The 24,206-nt window shown below is 40.9% G+C and overlaps 1 protein-coding gene across 2 annotated transcripts in view; it reads left to right on the forward strand.

Annotated features, from left to right (window-relative positions):
* The window catches only part of pdzd2 (PDZ domain containing 2), a 457,654-nt gene that overhangs the window by 387,622 nt on the left and 45,826 nt on the right, over nt 1–24,206 (forward strand). For both annotated transcript variants that reach the window (XM_073064257.1, XM_073064259.1), the window contains 5 exons: nt 2,275–2,375; nt 13,754–13,913; nt 15,706–16,526; nt 16,864–17,008; nt 19,558–23,230. In XM_073064257.1, coding sequence (XP_072920358.1) covers nt 2,275–2,375; nt 13,754–13,913; nt 15,706–16,526; nt 16,864–17,008; nt 19,558–23,230 — 4,900 coding nt within the window. The remainder of the gene's footprint in view (nt 1–2,274; nt 2,376–13,753; nt 13,914–15,705; nt 16,527–16,863; nt 17,009–19,557; nt 23,231–24,206) is intronic.

Here is a 24,206-nt window from a genome sequence, read left to right on the forward strand (position 1 = left end):
GAGCACTAATGACATCTGCATTAGACTCACAGCTGCAAACTTCGGTGGTGGGCAAAGTCCAGGAAAAAAGAAATATGCCATTCAGCCCATCAAGTTTGTTCCACCATTTGATCAAGGCTGATTTATTTTCCCTTCCAAACCCATTTTCCTGCCTATTCCCCGTAACCGTTTCCATCAGCTCTATGGCCAATAACTTTCAGATCATAACTGCTCTTTGCATTGAAAAGTTTTTCTCCCATCTCTCTTAAATCTTTGGTTCAAAATTTTTAATTTCCAAATGGTTCTCTTTTCCATCCCACTTAAACCAGCCATGCTCTTACATACCTCTGTCAGTTTTTTTTTTCTCAGATTTTGGTCTCAGGCAGAAACTTGCTACCTCTCTCTTTATAGGACCTTTGCATCCTTTAGGTTGTCAGATTTGGATGCAATACTCCATTTGTGGCTAAATCAGTCCTTTAAGAGAATTAAGTAGAACAGTCCTAACTTTGTATTCCCTGCGTCTAAGACTCCCAGGATTCAACACAAGCCACTCCCTTTAATGTTAGTTAAAATATAGAGAATGGAGCCAGAATAAAGCAATCTTCTACCCATACATGTGCAATATCACAGCGACAGTAATGTTTTGGATGCAAATGCTTTTCAAAACTCCAGGTATTCAACAATCACTGATGTATCCTGTCTACGTTGTTAGCTACATCCTCAAATAAAAGTCTGTTAAATTTGTTAGCAATGATTTCACTTTCATAAAATTACATTAAATCTGCCAAATCAAATAAAAACTGTTTATGTATTCATTTAAATATGAGACATGGGAAAATACACAAAAAAGACACATTTCACTCTCTGCTTCAATGCAAATGTGATAAATAAACTTGAATCTTTAAATTACTTCTCCCAAAGTCTGGTAAACGGTAGTGCCAAAATGGGTGGGCGTGAGGAGATCTGCTGTCAGTAAGCAACAACGGGTCTGGGACCAGGTCAGGAAAGGAAGCTGGAAATTAGATCAGCGTTCAGAGAAACATGAGGCTGCAGTTGAAATACTGTTCCCAGGGAGAGTCAATGGTCTTTGCCATTAGTGAGTTGGAGCATGCTGGCGGTTTTGTGCTGTGGAGTGGGGTGTTGGAAGTACAAAGATAAGTACTAGGGCTCACATTAAGGTGGTACTAGGCTGGCAATAAGGTTCAAAGTCCAAAAATAAATTTACTATTAAAGTACATATATGTCACCATACACTAACTACACTGAGATTCTTTTTCTTGTGGGTATTCACGATAAATACAGAGGAAAAACTATAGAATCAATGAAAAACCACACCCAACATGGTGGACAAACAATCAATGTGCAAAAGACAACAAATGGTGCATTACCAAAAGGAAAAATAATAATTAATAATTAAATAAGTAACGAGAACATGAGATGAAAAGTCCTTGAAATTGAGTCTGTAGGTTGTGGAATCAGTTCAGTGTTGGAGTGAGTGAAGTTATCTCCTCTGGTTCAAGTCTGTAGTCAAGTCGAGTGTTGTGTGCTGGGGCAGCAGGCTGAGGGTAGCAGACACCAACAGAATCAACAAACTCATTTGTAAGGCCAGTGATGTTGTGGGGGTGGAACTGGACTCTCTGACGGTGGTGTCTGAAAAGAGGATGCTGTCCAAGTTGCATGCCATCTTGGACAATGACTCCCATCCACTCCATGTACTGGTTAGGCACAGGAGTACATTCAGCCAGAGACTCATTCCACTGAGATGCAACACTGAGCGTCATAGGAAGTCATTCCTGCCTGTGGCCATCAAACTTTACAACTCCTCCCTCGGAGTGTCAGACACCCTGAGCCAACAGGCTGGTCCTGGACTTATTTCCACTTGGCATAATTTACTTATTATTATTATTTTATTATTTATGGTTTTATATTGCTATATTTCTACACTATTCTTGGTTGGTGTGACTGTAACGAAACCCAATTTCCCTCGGGATCAATAAAGTCTGTCTGCCTGTTCGAGAGCCTGATGGTTGAGGAGTAATAATTGTTCCTGAACCTGGTGGTGTGTGTGCTGAGGCTCCTGATGGCAGCAGCAAGAAGAGAGCATGGCCTGGATGGTGGGGTTCCTTGACGATGGATGCTGCTTTCCTGCGACAGCACTAACTGTTGATGTACTCAGTAGTGGGGAGGGCTTTTCCTGTGCTGGACTGGGCTGGATTCACTGCATTTTGTCCTATTGTACAAGTTATTTCTAGTAGATGCATCTGTAGAGTTAATTAAAATGTACGTTTCCTACAGGGTTATCATCAAAGAGTCCATCACCAAGTGTAAAATTCAAGCAGGCTGATGGATCTTCTCTCAGCTGGACAATGAAACGCTTTCTGGAGCCCTCAAGCCGTGTAAGCAGGATCAATTTTTATAGTTGATGGGGGACAAGATGAGGTGATAAGTATATTAATGCATTTTCCTTCTGTTAGATTGGATATTTGCAAAAATCTTAAGGCTCCCATTTGTTTTTAATTTGAAAATGTTATTAATTCTCTTGCTGAGTTATAGTTTTTCAGATCTGATAATGGATCTTCAAGCTGACATGTGAAATCACTTCACTTTTCCATCACTGTCTGTTTTTGTTATAGTTTTGCATACTTTCAGTCAATTAGCTGGCTGGAGATATTCACAGTTATTCTCAGTGTGTGAAGAAGAAACAAAATTACAGCTATTGCTATGAATGAGAAGCCTAATATAGAATCAGAAATGTAAAGCAACTCTGGGAATTCAATAGTTTAGGAAACCATAACAGCCAAGACATTTGCATTTTTGAGGTAATGGCAATATGTATAATATGCATCTTTTTGCTAGATTGTAATCAAGATCCCAACTGATTTGAAATAGAATTCATTTTAGCACTAAGTTCAAAGTGATTGTCAACCATCATTGGCTTTATGCATCTTGTCATTTGCCTTACTCCGTACATCCTTTGTTTTTGCTTTTCAAATGTCAGGTTCAATTACAGACTATCAGTATTGCCCATGAGTACTGGAGTTGTATAGTTAGAATTTATGATGTTGAAATTTGCACTAAACACACTCAGAAGGGCAAGCAGAACAAGTTTGTACTCTCTTTCTGAAAATTAGTTCCACTAAGGTGAGCGGAGGACAGAGTTTTGCCTTTATCTTCTAAAGACTTCTATCCTTCTCGTCACTCTCCTTTTCATCCATTTAAAGGTCTGCATTGTGTGTGGAACTGCATAGAGCTTGTGAGTCTAAACCACTGAGTTTGGATCTGAGCAAAGAAAAACAAATAAATTATCTCTGGTCTCTATCACATCTCTATTGAATTAACTAACTTCAGTTGAGCCCAGTAATGTTGCTACTGATGACCTAGAGAGTTGAAAAATAATATGAAGAGAGCTTGGCCAGCAAGGCTATCATTATTTGCCCACTGGAAAAGTTGTGCATTAAATAGCTACTGCTACTTATAACTCAACCTCACATGAAAAAATGTCCCTTTGACAAGATGTCACAGTGGGAAAACAACAGAAGTTAATGCCTTCAGGAAAAATATGAACACCAAGACGAAACAAGCGATTTCAAAGGAAAGTAGGTCTCAAATCATTGGAACTCAAATGTGGAGTATTGTGATACATTTCTTTAGACCTCGGTCCTAAACTTGGTTTTAAAAAAATTTACATTAGATCAACTATTAGTTAATGCTAAAAAAAAATGATGACAGTTAACAAAAATTCTTAAGACCTTAGGGGCAGAATAAGGCCATTTGGCCCATCGAGTCTGCTCCACCATTTGATCATAGCTCATATATTTTCACTTTGAACATTATTATTTGATGGATTTTCAGGATGAAGTACAATAAATATATTATCACTTAGAGTGATTTATATGTTACTATAAACATGGCATGTTTTATTTGATCTTTATGTAGCCCTCAGGCTCACCCAGTTCGTGTTCGTCTAGGGGAAACAGCCTTCAGCCCTGTCAAACTGAGTAATCACGTTTGTGTGGATGCTGTGTAATGTACCCCCAGTTACAAACCCCCAATGCAAAATATCAGAAAGTACATCATATGCAATTAAATGATAGAACTTTATGAATCTTAATCGGAATATAGGGTTAGTAATGAAAATAAACAAAAAAAAAGGCTCAAGTCAAAGTTACGTTGGAGCTCACTCAGTAGTCATTCTTCCACTATCGGTCTTCTCTGAGCGTCGCCGATCTTCGGACCCTCAGATCCCAGTCCCCACTGTCCGGTCGGTGGTCTACCAGCTCTCTCCACACACGTCTTCCCTCTTCATGTCACCTCGACAAAAGACAGCAAAAACAACATCCTTCCAGATATACAAGACAAAACAACAATCTCCGATTGGCTAACACATGCATACTACGGTCCTGTTATCTCTAGCCATAACCTGAACATTGCTGCTACAGAGAAACCATTACCTCAGCAGTGAACATTACAGAGAAGCCATTTCATTTATAAATACCTTAAATTAAAAATGAGCACTATAATTCAAATATGTCTAACTGCAGTTAATAAGATTTTAATAGTAAGGTCACACATCAGTTACCTATTTTCATCCTATATTTCATTCATGTTATATCAAGTTTTAAATTTTTAGTCATTCAACTTATTCTTCTTTCACTTCTTGACATCTACTTCAGTTTAAAGATAAAACTCATGTTAAACCCAACCAACCAATTTATACTGGAAATAACCCAAATTCTGATCAATTCTCCATAAATGGACTGAACCAACAATCACCATAACAATCTCAAACATACGTTTTTGTTCTGTTTGTTTACAAATAACTGAACAAAGACAATGGACACATGCCATTCTACCAACTATGTCATCCTGACCTGGATAAAGTATAGAGGCTGAACTGAGTCCAAATGGTTCATCAGAATGATTACCTGACAAATGCAGACAGGTCCTGTCAGGCCCGGGTAGTCGACTCTGCCTGGAAGCTCAGTTTAAATTGTGTCTGACTGGACAGGATGAAAGCCTATCCTCCCTGCTGTTGCCAAAAAAAAACTGAAGTGACAACTTTAAGTCACTTTGTAACCTCTCTATGTCTAAATGAAATTAATAGCCTTATTTTGAAAGGCCTTTGTATATGAAAGGATACAGTTCAGTCTGGCAAGATGGAAACTGTTGCAACTGAATGTTGTTTAAACAAAGAAAATGAGCTTTTGTTCATATCATATCAGAGCTTTGTGTTGTACATGATTTAAGTTTGCTAGGACAATGTGTCCAATGTGTTGCACTGCCCAGCATTGATTTTGTGTTATTAGTCTCTGCTTGTTGACACAAGCACCTTTGCCTAAAATAATAAATAGCACAGTGCTTCAAGATGAGTAGAGGCTAGTTAAATACAAATTATACAATTATATGCATAAAATTAATCTTTGTAACTTAAGTCATAAGGTTACTGAGCTTAACCGACGTGAACTTCTAGTTACCTCACTGTGCCTGGCTATCACAGTAACAAACCCTAAATGGGATAATTGCAGTGGAAATTTTGTGTCCCTCAGGAAGCTCTGAGAGTGAAACGTCAAGGAAGAAAAGGTGTGAGCCACTGGCTGAGGAATATAAACGGCTTCTATACTATTCCAGATTGAACAAGGGTGTACCTCTGCACCACTTCTCAAGGAAGTCTTCAGCCTCCCCACTGGTTTAATTTGAAGACTAACCCCTTGCTCAACACAGTATTCTATTCTCTTGCTTTCTTTAAACTGCTGGAAACCGTTCCCAAGGAAGCTTCCTGCTGCAGGTCAACGTGCCCAGCAACCACATGTGAGGCAGCCTAGATGCTGAATGGAAATCGAAAAATAAGCAGGTGGTCACATTCGTCAGAAGCTGACATTTCCCTACTTGTAGTGTACTATCCAGCTCCACTGCATTCTTCCATGACTTATCAGGGCTAGTGAGTTCAGGTCTTGTCACTGAAATTTAGCAGGGAAATCCACATTAGACAGACCAAAAAAGGCAGAAAACAAGGTATTCCGAGCAAATGCCTAGGCCCTAATACAACAGTGCAAAAATGACAAGAAAATGTCTATAGATTTACGGATGCTCTGGACCCACCCAAATGTCTAAAAAACCAGGTAAACAATAGGCGTAGTGAGGATTTCTCACTCTCTCTCTCTGTCCTTTTTATGATTTCAGTAATCCCTCAGTGCTTCTGGGTCAATAAATCCATGTTTCATTTGGAGATTTTCCTAATTGAGGCCATAACAATTCTTTCTAAATAGCAACAAATTGGTTAAGATCGAAACCAAAGGTACACCAAATGATGCCATAAAACAATAGTAACAATGTTTCAGTGAGATTACATATAGTACAACCATTCATTGCTCAACACAATTGTATCAGTACTCATAAAAACCATTTATGGTATGTCACTATTTCAGGTCCAATCCCAAAGACCTATAAAGGAATTTGTATATGACTACATTGATTGGACAGAAATGTTGGATTTCTGCTCCCATGACACCCAGTTCCTGAACTCTGGATAAAGGCAAAGGGAGTCATGACATTACATTGGTTGTTGTCCCTATATTTGCAGCGCAGAAATTTCCTAGGAATGCTAGACTCGCGTAATTTGGCTAATATCTGCGACATTTATGTTAGAAGACTCTCAACCCTTTCTTATCCACTTCATAACAAAAATGGCAAGTTGTACAAGGATATTTGCAGTAAGAGAGATGCAAGTTGTGAAGCTAATTCTTTTTCCCCCGCAATGTCTCTTGAAATTCCCCGAAATGATTTCTCCAGCTTGGGTTCAACCTTCCTCATATCGACAGGTGGATTATGGGGTCTATGGTCCAGGTGCAGGTCAATAGGGCTAGGCAAAATCACAGTTCCCCACAGACTAAATGGGCCAAAGGGCCTGTATTTGTGCTGTAGTGCTCTATGACTCTTTGGTTTCTGTCTGACTTTGATTTTGGCCGTGGCAGGCACTGTTTTCACCATCATACCGCAGCATTTGGCTCAATGAACCAGTTAATCTGTCTCCAAAACTGGAACTGGGATTGAAAGTGATTTATTATTGTCAAATGTACGAAGACACAATGAAAAGCTTGCCTTGCATACTCTTCACACAGATCGAATCATTACACAGAGCACTGAGGTAGAGCAAGGTAAAACAATAACAATGTAGAATAAAGTGTAACCACTGCAGAGAAATTGCAGAACAGTTAAACAATGAGGTAGATTGTGAGGACAAGAGTCCTTTCCTTTACACCACTGGTGTCAATCCAACTCTGGAAATCCTTTCCTTAGTCCCCTCCAAGATTTATAAACCTCCTCAAAATTTATTTTTGTAACGGCTACTCTGAATATTTCTCTTCCAGTCACTATCTACCTTCCTTCTTTATTATTTCTTCAGGCCTTTTCATGAAATATCTTACAATATTGATTTTCATTAATGTTGCTATGTTAATTAGAATCTTCAGGAACTGATGACTCTGTATAATGAGCGTTTCCATTTTTCCCACATCAAAATATTTCCCTGTGTAGATCTGTCCCACAGCTCTCATTTATACATCCTCTCAGCCAACCTTCCATTCATTTCTTATCACAAAATCACACTTTGTCATTTCATCCCTCCTGCTTTCCACTCTGATAGATTTCCCTTTCATTCTCTCCTCCTCTCCCACCTTTCACCGTATCTTGAAAAACTGTACGTTACTTAGATTTCCTCAGTTCTGTTGAAAAATCAACTTGAAATGCTCACTCTCTTTCTCACTCCACTGATGCTAATTGCTTCCTTGAATACTAAAAGTTCAAAGTAAATTATTAAACTATGTTGATGTTTAAACCCTAAACTCCAAAGTAGAATAAATTTTTACTTTGCTGTTCAGGGTTTGGCACATAGAGGCTTCAGTGAGGAGAGGCGGAGGCTGTCAGTAGATTTTTTTTTGTTTAATTTATCTTGTGGATGCTAGGCAAGATAGTGAAATGCCCTTCTTGTGGAATGATGAAAGCAGTGAGTGTCCCGGATGTCTACTACATCTGCAGCTTCTTTCAGACTGTGTTAAGGATTTGGAGCTGGAGCTGACGAACTCCAGGTCATTCAGGCCACTGAGGGGTTGATCGGCAGGCAATACGGGGAGGTAGTTACACCCATAGTGCAGGGCACAGGTGACTGGGAGAAAGTGGATAGTCAGCCAGGCAGAGTACCCTTGTAGCGATTCCCCGCCACAAGGGGTATACATACCACTTTGGATACAGTTGGAGGGGATGGCCTAGCAGAGGAAAGCCACAGCAGTCAGGTCTCTGGTATTGAGTCTGCCTCTGTAGTTCAGAAGGAAAGAAGAGGATGAGGGGAACTATAGTAATTGGGGTTTCATTAGTTTGGGGAACAGACAGGATTTTCAGTGGGTGAAGATTTCCAGAGGGTATGTTGCCCCCTGGGTGCCAGGGTCAGAGACATCTCGAATTGAATCCACAAACTAAGGAGGGAATTCTTAAGTGGGAGGGTGAACAGCTAAGGGTTGCAGTCCACATCGGCACCAATGAAATGGGTAGGGTGATGACGAGGTCTTGCAACGTGAGTTCAGGCAGTTAGGGACTAAGTTAAAGGAGATGACCACCAGGGATGTGATCTCAGGATTGCGAACCGTGCCACAGGCTAGTGAGACCAGAAATAAGAAGATCATACCATTTAACATGTGGCTAAGGAGATGGTGCTGTAGGGAGGGCTTCAGATTTTTTTGATCATTGGGCACTCTTCCAGTGAAAGTGGAACCTGTACAGAAGGGGAGGGGTTATGGACCTGACCTGAAGAGGGACTAATATCCTCGTGGGAAGGATTGCTAGTGCTGAATGGGTGGGGGGGGGTGGGGGGGTAGGGTTGAATTAAACTAGAGTTGCAGAGGAATAGGAACCAGATTGCCAGAGCAGTGGAGATCACAGGAGAGTGGTTGTGTGGGGAAAGATGTTTTTAAGCCTGCATACAAAGTCAGGAATCGAAAGATAGAGGATGGTGGGGCTAAAGTTCTGAGTTGTGTACACTTCAATGCAAGAGCTCCCATAGGACTGTCTGGAGAGCTTGTCTACTGAGTCTATATGGGTGGAAGTGGGGAATAAGAAAGGTATGATCATGTTAATGAGGCTACATTATAAACCACTCAACAGTCCATGGGGTTTAGAGGAAAAAAATTTGTAAAGAGATCACAGACTGTTATAGAAGGTGATATTGACTGGGACTCCACACTATAAAAGGGATGATGGGATAGAGTTTGTCAAGTACATTCAGGAAAGTCTCCTTAATCAGTACATAGAAGTCCTAACTAGAGAGAATGTTACACTAGATCTCTTATTGGGGAATGAGACAGGGCAGGTGACAGACATTTGTGTAGGGGAACATTTTGCATCTAGTGATCATAATGCCATTAGTTTCCAGATAACTATGAAGGAGAATAGATCTGGTCTTCAGACTGAGATTCTAAATTGGAGAAAGGCCCATTGTGATGGTATCGGAAAGGATCTTGACAAGTGTGGATTGGGATGGGTTGTACTGGCAGACAAGATGAAGGAGAATGCCAAGGGCTTCTAACAGATTAACAGATACATTAAGAGCAAAAGGATAGCAAGGGACAAAATTATTCTTCTTGAAGATCAGAGTTGTCATCTACACATGGAGCTGCAATAGATGGGGGAGATCATAAATGGATTTTTTGCATCTGCATTTACTTGGGAGATGGACGTTGTCTATAGGAGTGAGGCAAAGCAGCTGTGAGGTCATAGTCCATGTACAAATCACAGAGGAGAGGTTTATAGTGTCTTGATAGAATGACAGAGCAAACTTGATGGGCCAAATAGCCTTATTCTGCTCCTATATCTTATGATCTTATATTGGGGTGTAAATATACCCTGAGCCTGACAAGGACTTGTGGCCTTAAATAAAGCTGGATAAATCCCCAGGGACTGACAAGGTCTTCCCTCAGACCCTGTTGGAGACTAGGGCAGAAATTGCAGGGGTTCTAGCAGAGATATTTAAAACATCCTTAGCCACGGGAGATGTGCCAGAGAGTTCTTTTCCATTGTTTAAGACAGGCTCTAAGAATAAACCAGGAAATTATAGGCCTGTGAGCCAGACAGACAGCTGTAGTGAGTAAGTGATTGGAAGGTATTCGATGGGGACAGATATGGAAGTAAACACAAAGTACACTGCAGATGCTGTGGTCAAATCAAGATGTACAAAAAAGCTGGATGAACTTAGCAAGTCGGGCAGCATCCATTGACTACTTCTTTCAACGGATGCTGTCCAACCTGCTGAGTTCATCCAGCTTTTTTGTACAGATATGTAAGTGTTTGGATAGACAGGGACTGATTGGAGATAGTTACCGGGAAAGTTGATGAAGGCGATGCAGTGAATGTTGTCTACTTGGACTTTAGCAAAGCCTTTGACAAGATCACACATAGGAGGTTGGTCAAAGTTCAGCTTGGCATGCAAGATGCGACAGTAAATTGGATTAGACAGTGGCTTCATGGGAGAAGTTTGAGAGTGGTAGTAAATGGTTATCTGGAAGCCTGTGCCACTGGGGTCAATGCTGGGTCCATTGTTGTTTGTCATCTACAATATATCAATGATCTGGATAATAATGCAATAAACTAGGTCATGAATTTTGCGGGTGACACCAAGATTGGGGGTGTAGTGGGCAGCAAGGAAGACAATCAAAGCTTCCAGTAGGATCTGGACCTGCTGGAAAAATGGGCTGCAAAATGGGAGGATGGAATTTAATGCCACCAAGTGTGATGTGTTACACTTCGGGAGGACAAACCAGGGTAGGACTTACACAGTGAGTAGTAGGGCACTGAGAAGTGTGGTAGAACAAGGGGTCTGGAAATACAGGTTCATAATTCTTTGGAAGGGGTGGCACAGGTAGATAGGGTTGTAACGAAAGCTTTTGGCATATTTTCCTTCATAAATCAAGTATTGAGTACAGGAGTTGGGATGTTATATTGAAGATGAGGCCTAATTTGTTTACCTACAAGAATAAGGTTGAAAGAGTGCAGAGAAAATTTACAAGCATGTTGTCAGGGCTTGAGGACCTGAGTTATAGGTGTGGTGAACTACATATACCTGTCTGGACTGCTCCTGTGGCTCCTCCCACAGACCCCTGTATAAAGGCGACTGAGGCCTGTTGCCCAGCCTCATTCCCCAGGATGTAGTGTTGTTCATTCTTCCAGTCAATAAAAGCCGATACCTCGCTTCCTACGTCTCAGCATGAGTTATTGATGGTGCATCAATAGGTTGAATAGGTTAGGACTTTATTCCCTAGAACGTAGAAGAATGAGGAAAGATTTGATAGAGGCATACAAAATTATGATGGGTATATAAAGGATGAAAGCTGAAAATGTTTAAGGGGAACATGAGGGGGAACTTCTTCTCTTGGTGGGATGGTGGGAGTGTAGAACAAGCTGCAGCAGAAGTGGTGGATGTGGGTTTGATTTCAACATTGGTGAGAAATTTGGATGGGTACATGGATGAGAGTGGTATGGAGTACTCTAGTCTGGGTGCAGGTCAATGGGACTTGGCAGATCAATAGTTTAGCACAGACTAGATGGGCCAAAGGGGCTGTATTTGCGCTGTAGTGTTCTATGCCTCTATGTACTGCCCTGAGATTCATTTTCTTGTAGTCATTCACAGTAAAACAAAGAAATACAACAAAATCAGTGAGAAAACTACACACAAAGACTGGCAAACAACTGATGTGCAGAAGACAAACTGTACAGAAAAGCAAATAATAATAAAAATATTAAATAAATAGATAAATAAAACTAAGAACATAAGTTGTAGAGTCCTTGACAGTATGTCCAGTGAATCAGTTCAGTGTTGAGGTGAGTGAAGTTATCCATGCTGGTTCTGGAACCTGATGGTTGAAGGGTATAATTGTTCCTAAACCTGGTGTTGTGGGACCTAATGCTCCTGTACCACTTTCCCAATGGCAGCAGTGAAAACTTCAGACTTTGTTTAAAACTTCCAACATCCAACGATACTCTAGAACTTAGAGCTGTATAGCACGGTATGGGACCTTCAGCTCACAATGTTGTGCTGACCTTTATCAAGCTAATCCACAATCAATCTAACCCTTTCAATCTACATAGCTCATAGCCCTCAATCTTTCTTACATCCATGTGCTTATCTAAGAGTCACAGAGCTCTACAGCATAGAAAAAAAGCTCTTTGGCCCATCTAGTTCTTCCCTTGTGCACTTAGTTCAAGCTGTGTGAAGAGAGTGTTACTTCAGTACTCTTATGTCAACATGAATTATTTTTGTTAAACTGAGGATCAGATGAAGAGAGCCAGGTGGAAAGGACAGGTCGAAGCCATTAGCTGACTTGAATACAGTGCAAACATTGTGCCTTGCTGCATTCGGAAAATGTACTTGGACGAATTGATAGGGTTGAAAGAGAAAGAGGTCTTAACATGGGAGAGCTGTGAGCTAGATAAATTGCAGTACCTCTATGGACATCTGCTATTGTGAATCTAGGAAGGAGGAGCTGGAATAGATACCTGTGACCCCTGTGTAATGGTTACTTGGGTTACAGAAATTCACCCTTGCAGAACTCACAAATCACTACCCAAAAAATTTGGGATATGGAATGAGCCTCATTGTCAGAGAAATTTGAGAAATCATGTTCCAAACCATTTCTGGGAATGGTTCATAACACAATTTTGGCAGAGACCCACCCCCCTCCCACCTAGTAATTTGGGGTCACCTAGGTTAGGGTAATCCCTAGTTGATGGTTTACTTGGTCTTGGAAATTTTTTTTGTTTGTTAATAAGTCTTTTTTGTTGAAAGTAAGTAGGTTGAAAATTATATTTTTGTGATCATTTTAAAAAAGGAAGAAAGCACGTTTGTGTAATGTGCTGCCCTAAGTGATGTCATGGAAAGTTCTCCTGGGATTTTACATCACAGCCAAGCAATGAGAAGTTCCTGTCTACTAGACAAGGAAAACCAAGTCAAAGTGTCATAGGAAGAGTAAAAGCTTTGATGTTCAGTGCAGTTAAGTTGTCTGCTGGTGTAGTTGGCAGCTGCCGTGGAGCTGCACTTTAGCAGAAATGAGGACAAAACTTGGAACAGCAAAAAGTAAAACAAATTCTTTGGTGCTTGTTCATGCTGCTTCGTGAATATATAACATTTTGAATTTCTGTCACTATTGTTAATGTGTACTTCTGCACATTCTACTTTAAAAATAAAGTAGTTTGAGAAAATATTCTTTTTAAGGTTCTGGACTCTAAAATTTCTGAACGGTCTGAATTTTGTTATTTTGCAATTGGCTAGCTGTTTCAACATGCTGGCACACACAATAGGACAAGTAGCCCCAATTCTATAATGTATAATACTAACAAAAAATTAAATCAGATCCAAAATGCAGCTGTGATTTGGCACTTTAATTGGGCACAGCTCTATTACTATACAACTTTTTGGATTCTGGCAAGTTGCTTTTAGGGGAATTTCTCTGTGATTTTATTTCATAGCATTTAATAAAAGACAAAAAGGCACAATAGCTTTATTCTCTGTATAAGTTATGATAATATAAGATACTCTGCCTAAGTTATGAGCTGGACTTGTAGATCCTGTATTGCACCTTGGAGGTTAATGTCAGACTCAAGATATTGTAGTGCTGTTTGGATAAGCTGAACATGATGAAAAGATTGTAGGGTGCATTATGAACGCAGACCTGTGGGACTGAAAATTGGCCTGTTTCTCTGATGCAAAATTCCATGTTGTTCCATTCTCTTTCAGCAAGGCTCTGTGAGTTCAGAAACGGAACTTTCCCAGTACTTTTCCCACGATGTGCCTGGACAGTCGGCATTCTCAGAGGCAATGGCTACAGTTTTTGATGATGAACTACTGAGGCAAAAAAGAATAAACAACTCATTGGATGATAACTCTGGCCCATCAGGTTTGACTTATTCTAACTTAATGATACGACACGTGAAAGTGTGGATCTAGCTTTAAAATTATAAACTGTAATCACTGCCTTTTTCATGAACATGAAATAACCATTAGAGATATTAAAGGATAGAGAAAGGCTCAGATACCATTCCTACATCTGCTATTTTCATGGAACTATTTAACAATAGACATGTTCATATTTCTATTAAAAACAAAGAATGTCTCACAGTGTGCCAACATAAGGGGTACTTCCCAGAGTATGAATGGATTAATGGAACTGTAGCAGAACATTATTGTTTTACTCGCGCTTCCTGCTAAAACAATAAAACAAAAAACAATTAGAGCTAGAAAAACACAGAATTCTGTCAACAGCCTCATTAGTGGCAAATAAGAGTAAATCTTGAAATTTTTGTACGAGATCATTGGAGTATGAAACTTCTTATTACTATTAGCACCCATTAAGAACAGTGTGTTAATTTAAAAATTTTAACTGAATGACATTGCTATAGAGAAGTACAGCACAGAAACAGGCCCTTCAGCCCATCTAGTCCATGCCAAAGCCATTTAAACTGGCTACTCCCATCGACCTGCATCAGGAGCAGAGCTCATCCATACCCCTACTATCCACATTACCCATCTAAGCATTGAAATTGAGCTTGTTGCACCACTGGTGCTGGCAGTAGTGCTGCTGCATTCGGTGCAACTGTCTCACAACTCCAACACCCTGGGGCCAGTCCTGACCAACAGTGCTCTCTGTGTGGAATCTGTGCTTTGCCACTGCTATTTCGTGGGTATCCCTTGGGCACTCCACCTTTCTCCCATGCCCCAAAAAGAAACAGGCTCTGAGCTTAATTGGGCTCTGTATGTTACCACTAGCATGGCAGGAGGGCTGTTAATGAATAGGTCACAGGGAAATAAGTGGGAGAGTAGAACTGATGGGCGTCCTCTAGAAGATTTGATGATGAGCTGAATGTTCTCTTTCTATATCATTATGAAGTATGAATGAATACAAAACTAAAGATTTTTTACATCATGGTCAGCACAGATATTGTGGGCCAAAGGGCCTGATTCTGTGCTGTACCGCTCTATGCTCTTTGGTCTCACCTGTGTATCAAAGGCTTTCTTTTCTCCTGTTGAAATGGGACTGACGGGATTTCTACAGCGAACCAGCATAGATTTGATGGACCAAATGGCATCACTCTGCGCCATAAGAGTTTTAAGATTCATATGGATAAGCTTGCCAAATTACTTTCCTGCTGCTAAAGATTTCCAGGCATCTGCAGAATCTGGTGTGTCTTCCTGATTTTTGCATTTGCCCTCAGAGAGCTGAAAAGGTGTGGGGATATAGTTTGTGGAAGAGAAAGGAAGAGGTTGAAAATTGACACCCAAATTGATATATTTTTTTAAATGTATATGTTTCATGGTCATTATATTGTTACAGGGGTTGTGAGAAACCGGAATAAAGCAGATGGGAAAGTTTTCCTGATCTATGTCCCCAGAGAAATCCTATTTCCCAGACAAAATGTCATGAAAAAGGCATCTAACGTTATCCAAAGTATTGTGTGACTTCTCTCCAAAGGCAAATCTCTGAAACATTTTCAAAGAGTCATCCTTTTAATATAAGTAAAGCAGCTTCCTGTCAATACAGCCCTGGAGGTACACAGAAGGTTGGAGTCTGGCCCACGGACTGGAGTGGCTGAAGAGGGTTGAGTGTTTTTTTTTGATTATCTTCAGTTTATGAGAAAAATGTGGATATTTTGCCATGAAAATAATAGACAAATTACAAATGTGTTTTCCAGTGCTGAAAGAAGCTACCGTATCTAACTCAGCCGAGGCCTCTGTCACTCTCAGCAGTGGGAAGGCTACTGCACCTCACAGCAGACACGTGGAAGTCGCCCATCAGTCCAGCCTGAACGGGAGTCCCAAATCAATCCGAAGCCCCCTGCTACGCCAAAGGAGGGTCATTTGCTATGATGACATCAGTGACGAGGAGGACTTGGTGAAAGTTGACGAAAGTATACACCTGAAACCGTCACAAAGGGACACAGCGCGGAAGATACCCGAAGGCGATTCAGACATCATCATAGCCACCTCTTCTGTTGAAGTTGACGATGAGAGTCAAGATGGTGAATTACAGAGAAATGTCAGCAGTGAAGGTGCCACATCCATTTACGGCAGCTCATTAGAGTCTGAGGACAGCTCAATGGAGCAGATGGTTGACTCGCCTTTCATGCCGCTCAAGTTCTTCGAATCTTCCAGCTCCACTGAGACTAACCACAGCAACCTTGGTGTGAAAGAGGCTCAGCTGGAGTCTAAGCGTTCACCCAAACTTGAACACAAAGCTGTCACCAGGGTGAAGAGCATGATGAGCATCGAGTGCCCACCCAACCTCCCGCGGCAGAAGAATGAAGAGCCCCATTCTCCCTCCAGCAAGCACGTTGCAAGACCGCTGCCCCACAGCAAAAAGATTGAATCTGCAGATGCCTCAGGGCTGCACCATACAGAAACCGTACATCTCTCGCGCAAGCCGTCAGAGTCATTCGGATTGGATTTGGAAATTAAGGCTTCTCCGCTGAGGATTCTGGTAACCAGTTTACAACCAGGTGGAGTTGCTGAGAGAGTAAGTGCCGAAGTTCAACTCTTTAAGTCTTTGATTATTGTTTAACTGAATAACCTTTACCCCAGGACTCAAAATTTTGTTTGTTATTACAAGAGGGAGGTTTCATGTGGCAAGTAAATCCTGTAGAGCCCACATCTGTTGTGATCCCTACCTCGCCATTGGTCTGTTTGAATATGTCTTATGATCACCTACACTGAACTTTGTGACATTGGATTCTCGAAGAAGTCATCTGTTCTTATTCTTGCAGTTTAGTACCTAGACTTTGGCCCCTTGGGTAATGAGTAACGTTCATTGCAGTCCAGTAACAGTTCGATAATTGCGATGTTACTTTTGTCAGGAATCTAAAGGAAAGCTTGGTCCTGGAGATGAAGTTGTCCTCGTTAATAGCATGCCTGTCTGCAACTTGTCTTACCAAGAGACCTGCAGCTTTATGAATGACCTCCCAACCTCCATCACACTGGAAGTACTGAAACCTGTATCTGGTAAGTTCAGGCTTTTCACCATAGAGTATGTTTACAATTGTGATTTGTTTTTTGTATAGAGCATAGAACAGTAGAGCACATTCAGTCCCTTCAGCCTATGATGGTGTACCAACCCTTTAACCTACTCTGAGATTAATCTAACCCTTCCCTCCCACAATAGTACTTATTTACTGTCCGTTACACCACTGGCACTTAGGGCAGTTATGAAGGTCCTCCCTCTCTGTCTGTCCTTGGCTATCTTCTCTATTGCACCCCAGGTGTGGTTCAGGGTGCTCATTATACTGCCGCAAATAGATATTGGAAGGATTCTTCATTGCTGTTTCCATAACAATTTATATTTGACCAGTCCTGGTTGTTAGCCCTGAGCTGAAACCCCTGAAGCTGGAGAACCAGAGGACCACTCTTCGCCTGGCCTCTACCCTTTGACCTGGGTGACCCTACCAAGAGTCAAAGCACAAGGCTCTGACTCCAGCCGACATAGCTCTCTAGGTCACTGAGGCACCCAAGCCTCCAAGCCCTACCACGAGGTTGTAGCCCTCCTGGAGGCTCCTACAATAGGGATATAGTCTAATGAAGGAGTGAAAGCATACAAGCCAAAATGCATGAAAAAGTTGCACTTCCATGTAGCATTTGCAGAGTTTTGCGATTGTATCTTGAACACACCCCATAGTTTTGCCTGACTATTGTTCTGTTTGGCAGATTATTGCAAGAACAATGTCCCTACTAGAGAAAAAAGCTACTACATCTCTGTGATCTTTGTGAGACTTTTACTGATCACAAACAGAAAGTAGGCAAACCAATGGTAAAGAAATAATCCAAAACATCTGAATGTTTTGCTGCGATTGCACTTTTCTGCTCATCTTTCTATCGTGTTTACGGAACTAATGCCAGCTAATGGTGTGTTTTCCTCCTAAAGTCATACAGCAGGACAGCACAGGCCCTTCAGCCCATCCACTCCATACCAAACTGTTATTCTGCCTAGTCTCATCTGCCTGCACCTGGACAATCACCTTCCATAATCATCCCATCAATATACTTACTCAAATTTCTCTTAAATTCTGCAATCAAACCTGTATTAACATTTCTGTTGGCAGCTCATTCCACATTAGAACTAGCATCTGCATGAAGAGGCTTCCCCTTAAATATTTCACCTTTCACCCTAAACCTATGACCTGTAGTTCTAGTCTCACCCAAGCTCAGTGGAAAAAGCCTTATTGCATTTATTCTATCTATACCCCTCATAATTTTGTATACCTCTATCAAATCTCCACTCATTCTTCTGCGCTCCAGTCAATAAAATCCTAACATTCAACATTTCCCTGTGACTCGCGTCCTCATGCCCCGGCAACATCCTTGCAAATTTTCTATGTGCTCTTTCAATATTATTGACATCTTTCCTGCCTCCTTAAATCCAGTCAGTTAATGTATTACAGCTTGTTTATGGCATTGCTGAAATTTGGCTCTAAGTGTTGTATTCTGAAAAGCTTCTGATAAATTTAAGAATATCAATTAATTCTGGAATTATTCAGCTTCTCATTTGAATATGGAATAAAACTCATGGTAAACTGCCTTCTGTGTTTTATCTATCTCTACCTCTCCCTCCCTTCCTGCCATCCTATTTCTACCTGCCAATTTTCAAGAAATACACCTAATAATGAATTTTCTACCAGCACCATAAATGGCATTAAGAACATAAAATTTGAAGCAGGAATGGGCCACTCACCTATTAGCGTCTATTCTGCTATTTTCTAAAATCATAGCTCAGCCTTCATCTCAGACCTAGTTTCCTGTTTTCGCCCCATACCTGTAGGTCTGCTCATTAACTAATCATTCCTGCCTTGAATAGCCTCAGTGGCATGAACCTCTTTACTTACCTCTCACTTGTTGTATTGTAGTAAGGTGTCAAGGCACTACGATGATATGGCCTGGTACACTGGCTTGATTTTTTTCCTTCTGTCTCAGTTTCTGGACTTTAATCTTCACCCTAATACAGATTTCCCTCTATTCTCTCCACCCAGCACATTTTCCTAATGCACTGGTTTCCTCCCACATTCCAAAAATGTGCAGGTTATTAGGTCAGTTGTCCCCTGTAAATTGTCTCTGATGTGTAGATGATTTTGATGGTCAGTCAGAATCAAAGCTGAATTTATTGTTGTAAACCCATGGACCACAGGTGCAATGAAGAACTTACCTGCAGCAGCAGCACAAGCACATGCATTTTAAAAGCAGAATCCTCAAGAAAAAAAACCCAAAATTAAACATAAGTTAAACACAATGTTTAAAAGGTAGAATGTAATGAGAGAAAAAAAGACTAGTGCAAAGTGGCCCAAAGGGTGTGTTCCTATGATTTTCCCCTCTGTAACGCTGTGAGACTAAAATGCATTTTTGCCCACTACATGTTGTCTTACATCAAGCAGCAAACTGTGGAAGGCTCATCTATTTTTGAAGCATTGGGTTATCTTCTCATTCCACTCTTTCAAACTAGCCTAATGTGTATTTTTGGATATAAAACATGATAATATTATCTAAAGCCTATTTCCTGTCCACAGCTGTAGACAGATTATCCAGCATCATCTCATCCGCCTCAACAGATGTGCCTGAGGACTCTGAAAGTGACCAGAATCTAAACACCAGTGGAAGCTGTGAGGAGAAGGAAGTGGGCTTGCTCCAGAACCACTGTACAAGCATACAAAGAGAAACCCAGGGAAAACTTGGTGGAGATCCTGTGGAGAAGAAGCAGGAAAAATCACAGACTTCTCACCGTAACGGGAACAAATGTGACCTCCCTATGATGGACGTTTATGACATCGTCAATGACCTCAATTCCACTGAGGAAGAAACTACAGGTACATCGTCTCCAAATTCAAAAATGGATCAAGGTGTGAAAGCTGCGGATTCAATAAAAGCTATCAACACCAGAAATGATGTCAGCAATAAAAGTGAGTCCATAAAGAGTATCAAACAGGATGCTCTCAATTATTCTGTTCTGAATTCAGTCAACACGGGCAAAGTATTTTCAGTGAGCAAAGCTTGCCTGGCTAACTACTCCAGAAATATGAGTACTGAGAGGGAGGAAACGTCATTAAGTTCAACAGGTTTCACAGAAAATAATAAACAACAATCCATGTATGCTGCTGCTGTGGATTCTGATTCAGAAACAGAATCTTCTGATAGCCCTCAGGTCTCCCGGAATAACGTGGTAATGTCTTTCCCTGCAGTGGCTGGCTTCAGTCAGTGTGAAAATCTCAGTGTCGCAGATTCAGACACTGAAGAGGTTGAAATCTGCTACCCACCCAGTGATCGAACTACTAGCATGGAGCACTCTGCGCCTCTTCTACCCAAGCTAAATAAGAGCCATTTGCCCCTGAATAAGGACATAGCAGAGACAAGTAGAGTGACAACACCGGTGGTGGGAAAAACACACTCACATCTATCCTTTACATCCCACAACAGTGCAGAGACCTCAATCTCTTCCTCACTGCCTTGTAATTTTGATGAGAACGTAATGGAGACTGCTGGACCCCTGCCATGTTCAGTCACTGTCAGGCCTTCCAAACAGATCAAATTTGAAAGCAATACCTTTCATACTACTATGGACATAAGTGATTCAAAAATGGAAATTCAGGAATTTGATGTAACTTCCAAGCAGTGTCCTCCAGCAAATATAAATCACACTGCAGAAGGTACAAATGTAAAAAGGAATCATAATCAAGAGTTGAACAAAGACCATTCTAATGGAAAAGTTGCCAGAGAATTGGTTGAAGCGGAAGACCGCCACAATGATTCTGCCTTTTCAGAGTTGGGAAGAGCAGACCATAAATTTCCCTCTTTGTTAGATGCCTCAGATCATACCAAGAAAGCAGAAATTGCCAATACAAGTCTACAGTCTCAGCATCCAGTGCTTAATCCTAAGCTGTCTTCTACAAACAAGTCTAACCCAGAACCTGCTGATACAGCTTCTTCCGTAACTCATATCAGAAAGGAGAGACAAGCTTTGTCGAATTTTAGTCCCCAGCTGCAAAGGCATTCACTTAATCTTCACAAACAATTTTCGGCAACTCAAAATATGAAATATAAGGGGCAGAGTGAAAGTGCACAACCATCTCAACTGTACACCAGAGCTAAGTTTCAGGACAAAACCCATACGTTCCATTCTGCACCAAAACTGAAAGGACTTAGCATTAAAAGCAAAAATAAACCTCAGTCCGAAACTAGTGAGAAGAATGTATCAATGTCGGATGGATCCAAAAATTTGGAGGCAACAGAATTATGTCCTGAAAATTCATCGGATGTTGATCAGCCAACATCAAAACATTTAACCAAAAGAGCATCATTAATGTGTAACCTAAGAACAAATAAGCAGGATGAGAAAAAACAATCTGAAACAAAGCAAGAGAGGGAAACGAATAAAGATCCCGCTCACTCTTCAGAACAGATTTTGATGCACTTGGCAACAGACACCAGTCTCCAAACAAGGCAGCAAATTAAGTTATCTGATGACACTAAAACTGATTTCAGCAATGAAAAGCAAAAACAAGGTTTAAAAAAAGAATCTAAACATCAACGGGAAGTCAAATTACAAATAACATTGGATCAGAATCTCAACGATGAAGCTCCTAATGAAATACACAAGGTTATCGAGAAAAATGGGTGGATTAAAAGTTCTCACAAATCACTTGGGGAATCAGGGATTTATGATGGTGAAGAGAAGACATCTGTGACTGAATCGATGCGTTGTGACAAGGAAAGCTTGGCCAACAAAACCTTGGGGAAATTGTCACAAAAAGCACCAAAATTAGAAGAAACATCAGTGGACAAAAAGCCTGAGGAGCAACTGAAACCTGCTGAATCTAAACCATTGAAAGACGTTCCTATAAACACTTTGTGCAATAAAGTTGAAGATGATCAAGAATGCACGACATCACAACGTAGCTTTATAGAGTTAAAACTAACATCACCTTCGATTGAGCGGAAAGATGTTAAGAGCATTGCTACTTCTTCAGAAGTACATAATAAGCCACCTAAATTCCCCTTAACACTGGATAATGCTGAAAAACCAAAGAAAGCCCCAAAACCGCCTGTGAAGTTGGAGCAGAAACCAGATAAGCTAAGTAGTGAGGATTCAAATGAGGTTAAATGCCCACCTGATCATGCAGTCAAAGCTTCTCAAAAAAATATTCCATTGCTTGAAAAACAGGCAAAGTCATTTGAGACTTTGCAATTACACACTACTGTTAAAAGTTCAGAAAATGTTCAACTGAAAGTCGAAGGAACTGGAAGCTTAAGAAAATCTTTGAGTGAAGAGAAACACACCAGCACAGATTTTTTCTTCTATCATAGGGACAAGGGCAAGTCAAGTATGGGAAGTTTTATCAATGAGCTGAATTATCCCCCCGAAAATGGTTCCTTTTCTGTTAGGCAGAGAATTAAGTCTTTTGAAAGCCTTGCCAGCTTTGACAAACCTGTAATCAGGAAAGTAGACACACATTTGTCAGACTCATCCTTTGTCAATGGTAATGCATATTCCTCAGCTAAGCCCGTAGTAGGAAGGCGAATATCAGGGAGTGCAATAAATTTAATGACATCCAGTGCTTCACTGGGTCAAGATTTTGATACATCTCGTGTATTGAGGCGTAGTTTGAGTAATTACACTGAAAGCACCTCTGAAGTTGCATTTACATCATTGCCATTGGAAAAGGCTCCATCGAGCTTAGCTTTACAAAGCTTTGAAACAAATTGTTCTGAAAGTATTACCAAGGAGCTTAAAAAGACCAATGAATGTGATAACAGCAATGAAAAGTCTCAAGAGCAGGATTTCAATGCGAGCAAGGTTAACAATAGTAAAAATCGGTCGTCAGTCAAACACCGACCAAATTCTTTGAATCGCTCCAAACTACGGGAGCTTAGAGCACTAAGCATGCCAGATCTGGATAAACTGTGCAATGATTATTCTACTGGTCCAATGACCCATAGATTTAAAACTGAACTGGAGATTAAGCCAAGGAAGTCTAATGGTCCTGCTGCAGCTGAAAGCCTCACAAATATTTCCTCTGGAACCTCTAATGGGTCTGGTTTAGGGAAAATTTATAGATCTGGTATTTCAAGTACGAGGTCAAAGAGCAGCTGGAAAAGCAGCACTGGAACACTGGATTCTTGGTCTGATGATGAATTGACAAACAGCGAGAATTTGTCTGAAAATAAGGAGAGAAGTTGGTCTATGAGGTTAGTAACATGACTTTCAGAGGACAGTCTGACCTGTCATTTATCTCCAAATGTCAAGAGCTAGAAAGAAATTTGAAAATCAAAGTGCTGCAAATTTGATATAAAATCACAAAATGCTGAGAACACTCAGATGGTCGGGTGAACAGTTTTCAACATTGAACATTAATTCTGTTCTGCTTCTGCTTTAAGCAATCACTGCCTGACGTCAATAGGTTCAATGGGTACATTTAAAGTCAGAGAAATGTATACAATATGCATCCTGAATTTTTTTTCTTCACAAGCATCCACAAAAACAGAGGAGTGCCCCGAAGAATGAATGACTGTTAAACGTTAGAACCCCAAAGCCCGCCCAGCTCCCCCTCCCACGCACAAGCAGCAGCAAGACAATGATCACCCCCTCCCCCACCAGCAGAAAAGCATCGGCGCCCCCCCACCCAGCACTCAGGCGTGCAGCAAAGCATCAATAAAGACACAGACTTGCAGTACCCCAAAGACTACTCATTCACCTTCTAACCAGGTAACTCCTGGTCAGGGTCTTCAAAAGAGCTATCAAAGATAGAAATAGGGCCGTTTCCGAAGATGCAAGCAAAGGAGTCGCCGTTTAGAGCCGTCTTAACTTTTTATTTTAAGCTAGGGCTTGTCCAAATTATCTAAATTATAATGGGAAGTGTATTAAGGGCTATGGTGGCAGGTGCAGGTCAATGGGACCAGGCAAAACAACAGTTTGGCATGGACTAGATGGGCCAAAGGGCCTGTTTCTGTGCTCTACAACTCTATAGCACTCTATGATTTTTCAGCGACCTTTTGTTTCCCCAGGCTATTTCCCTTGTCTTATTTCTTTTTGGGTAAGCCTGTTACAAACCTATCAAAGGTCAGAAAGAGAGCCAGTCTTGCAAACCTTGGGGTTATATTTCTCACAGTGACTATATTTTAAAAACACATGTAACCCTCAGGTTCTGGCGGCTGTGTAAGTCTA

The sequence above is a fragment of the Hemitrygon akajei genome, chromosome 13 (genome assembly GCF_048418815.1).
Source record: "Hemitrygon akajei chromosome 13, sHemAka1.3, whole genome shotgun sequence".
In the NCBI taxonomy this organism is placed as follows: domain Eukaryota; kingdom Metazoa; phylum Chordata; class Chondrichthyes; order Myliobatiformes; family Dasyatidae; genus Hemitrygon; species Hemitrygon akajei.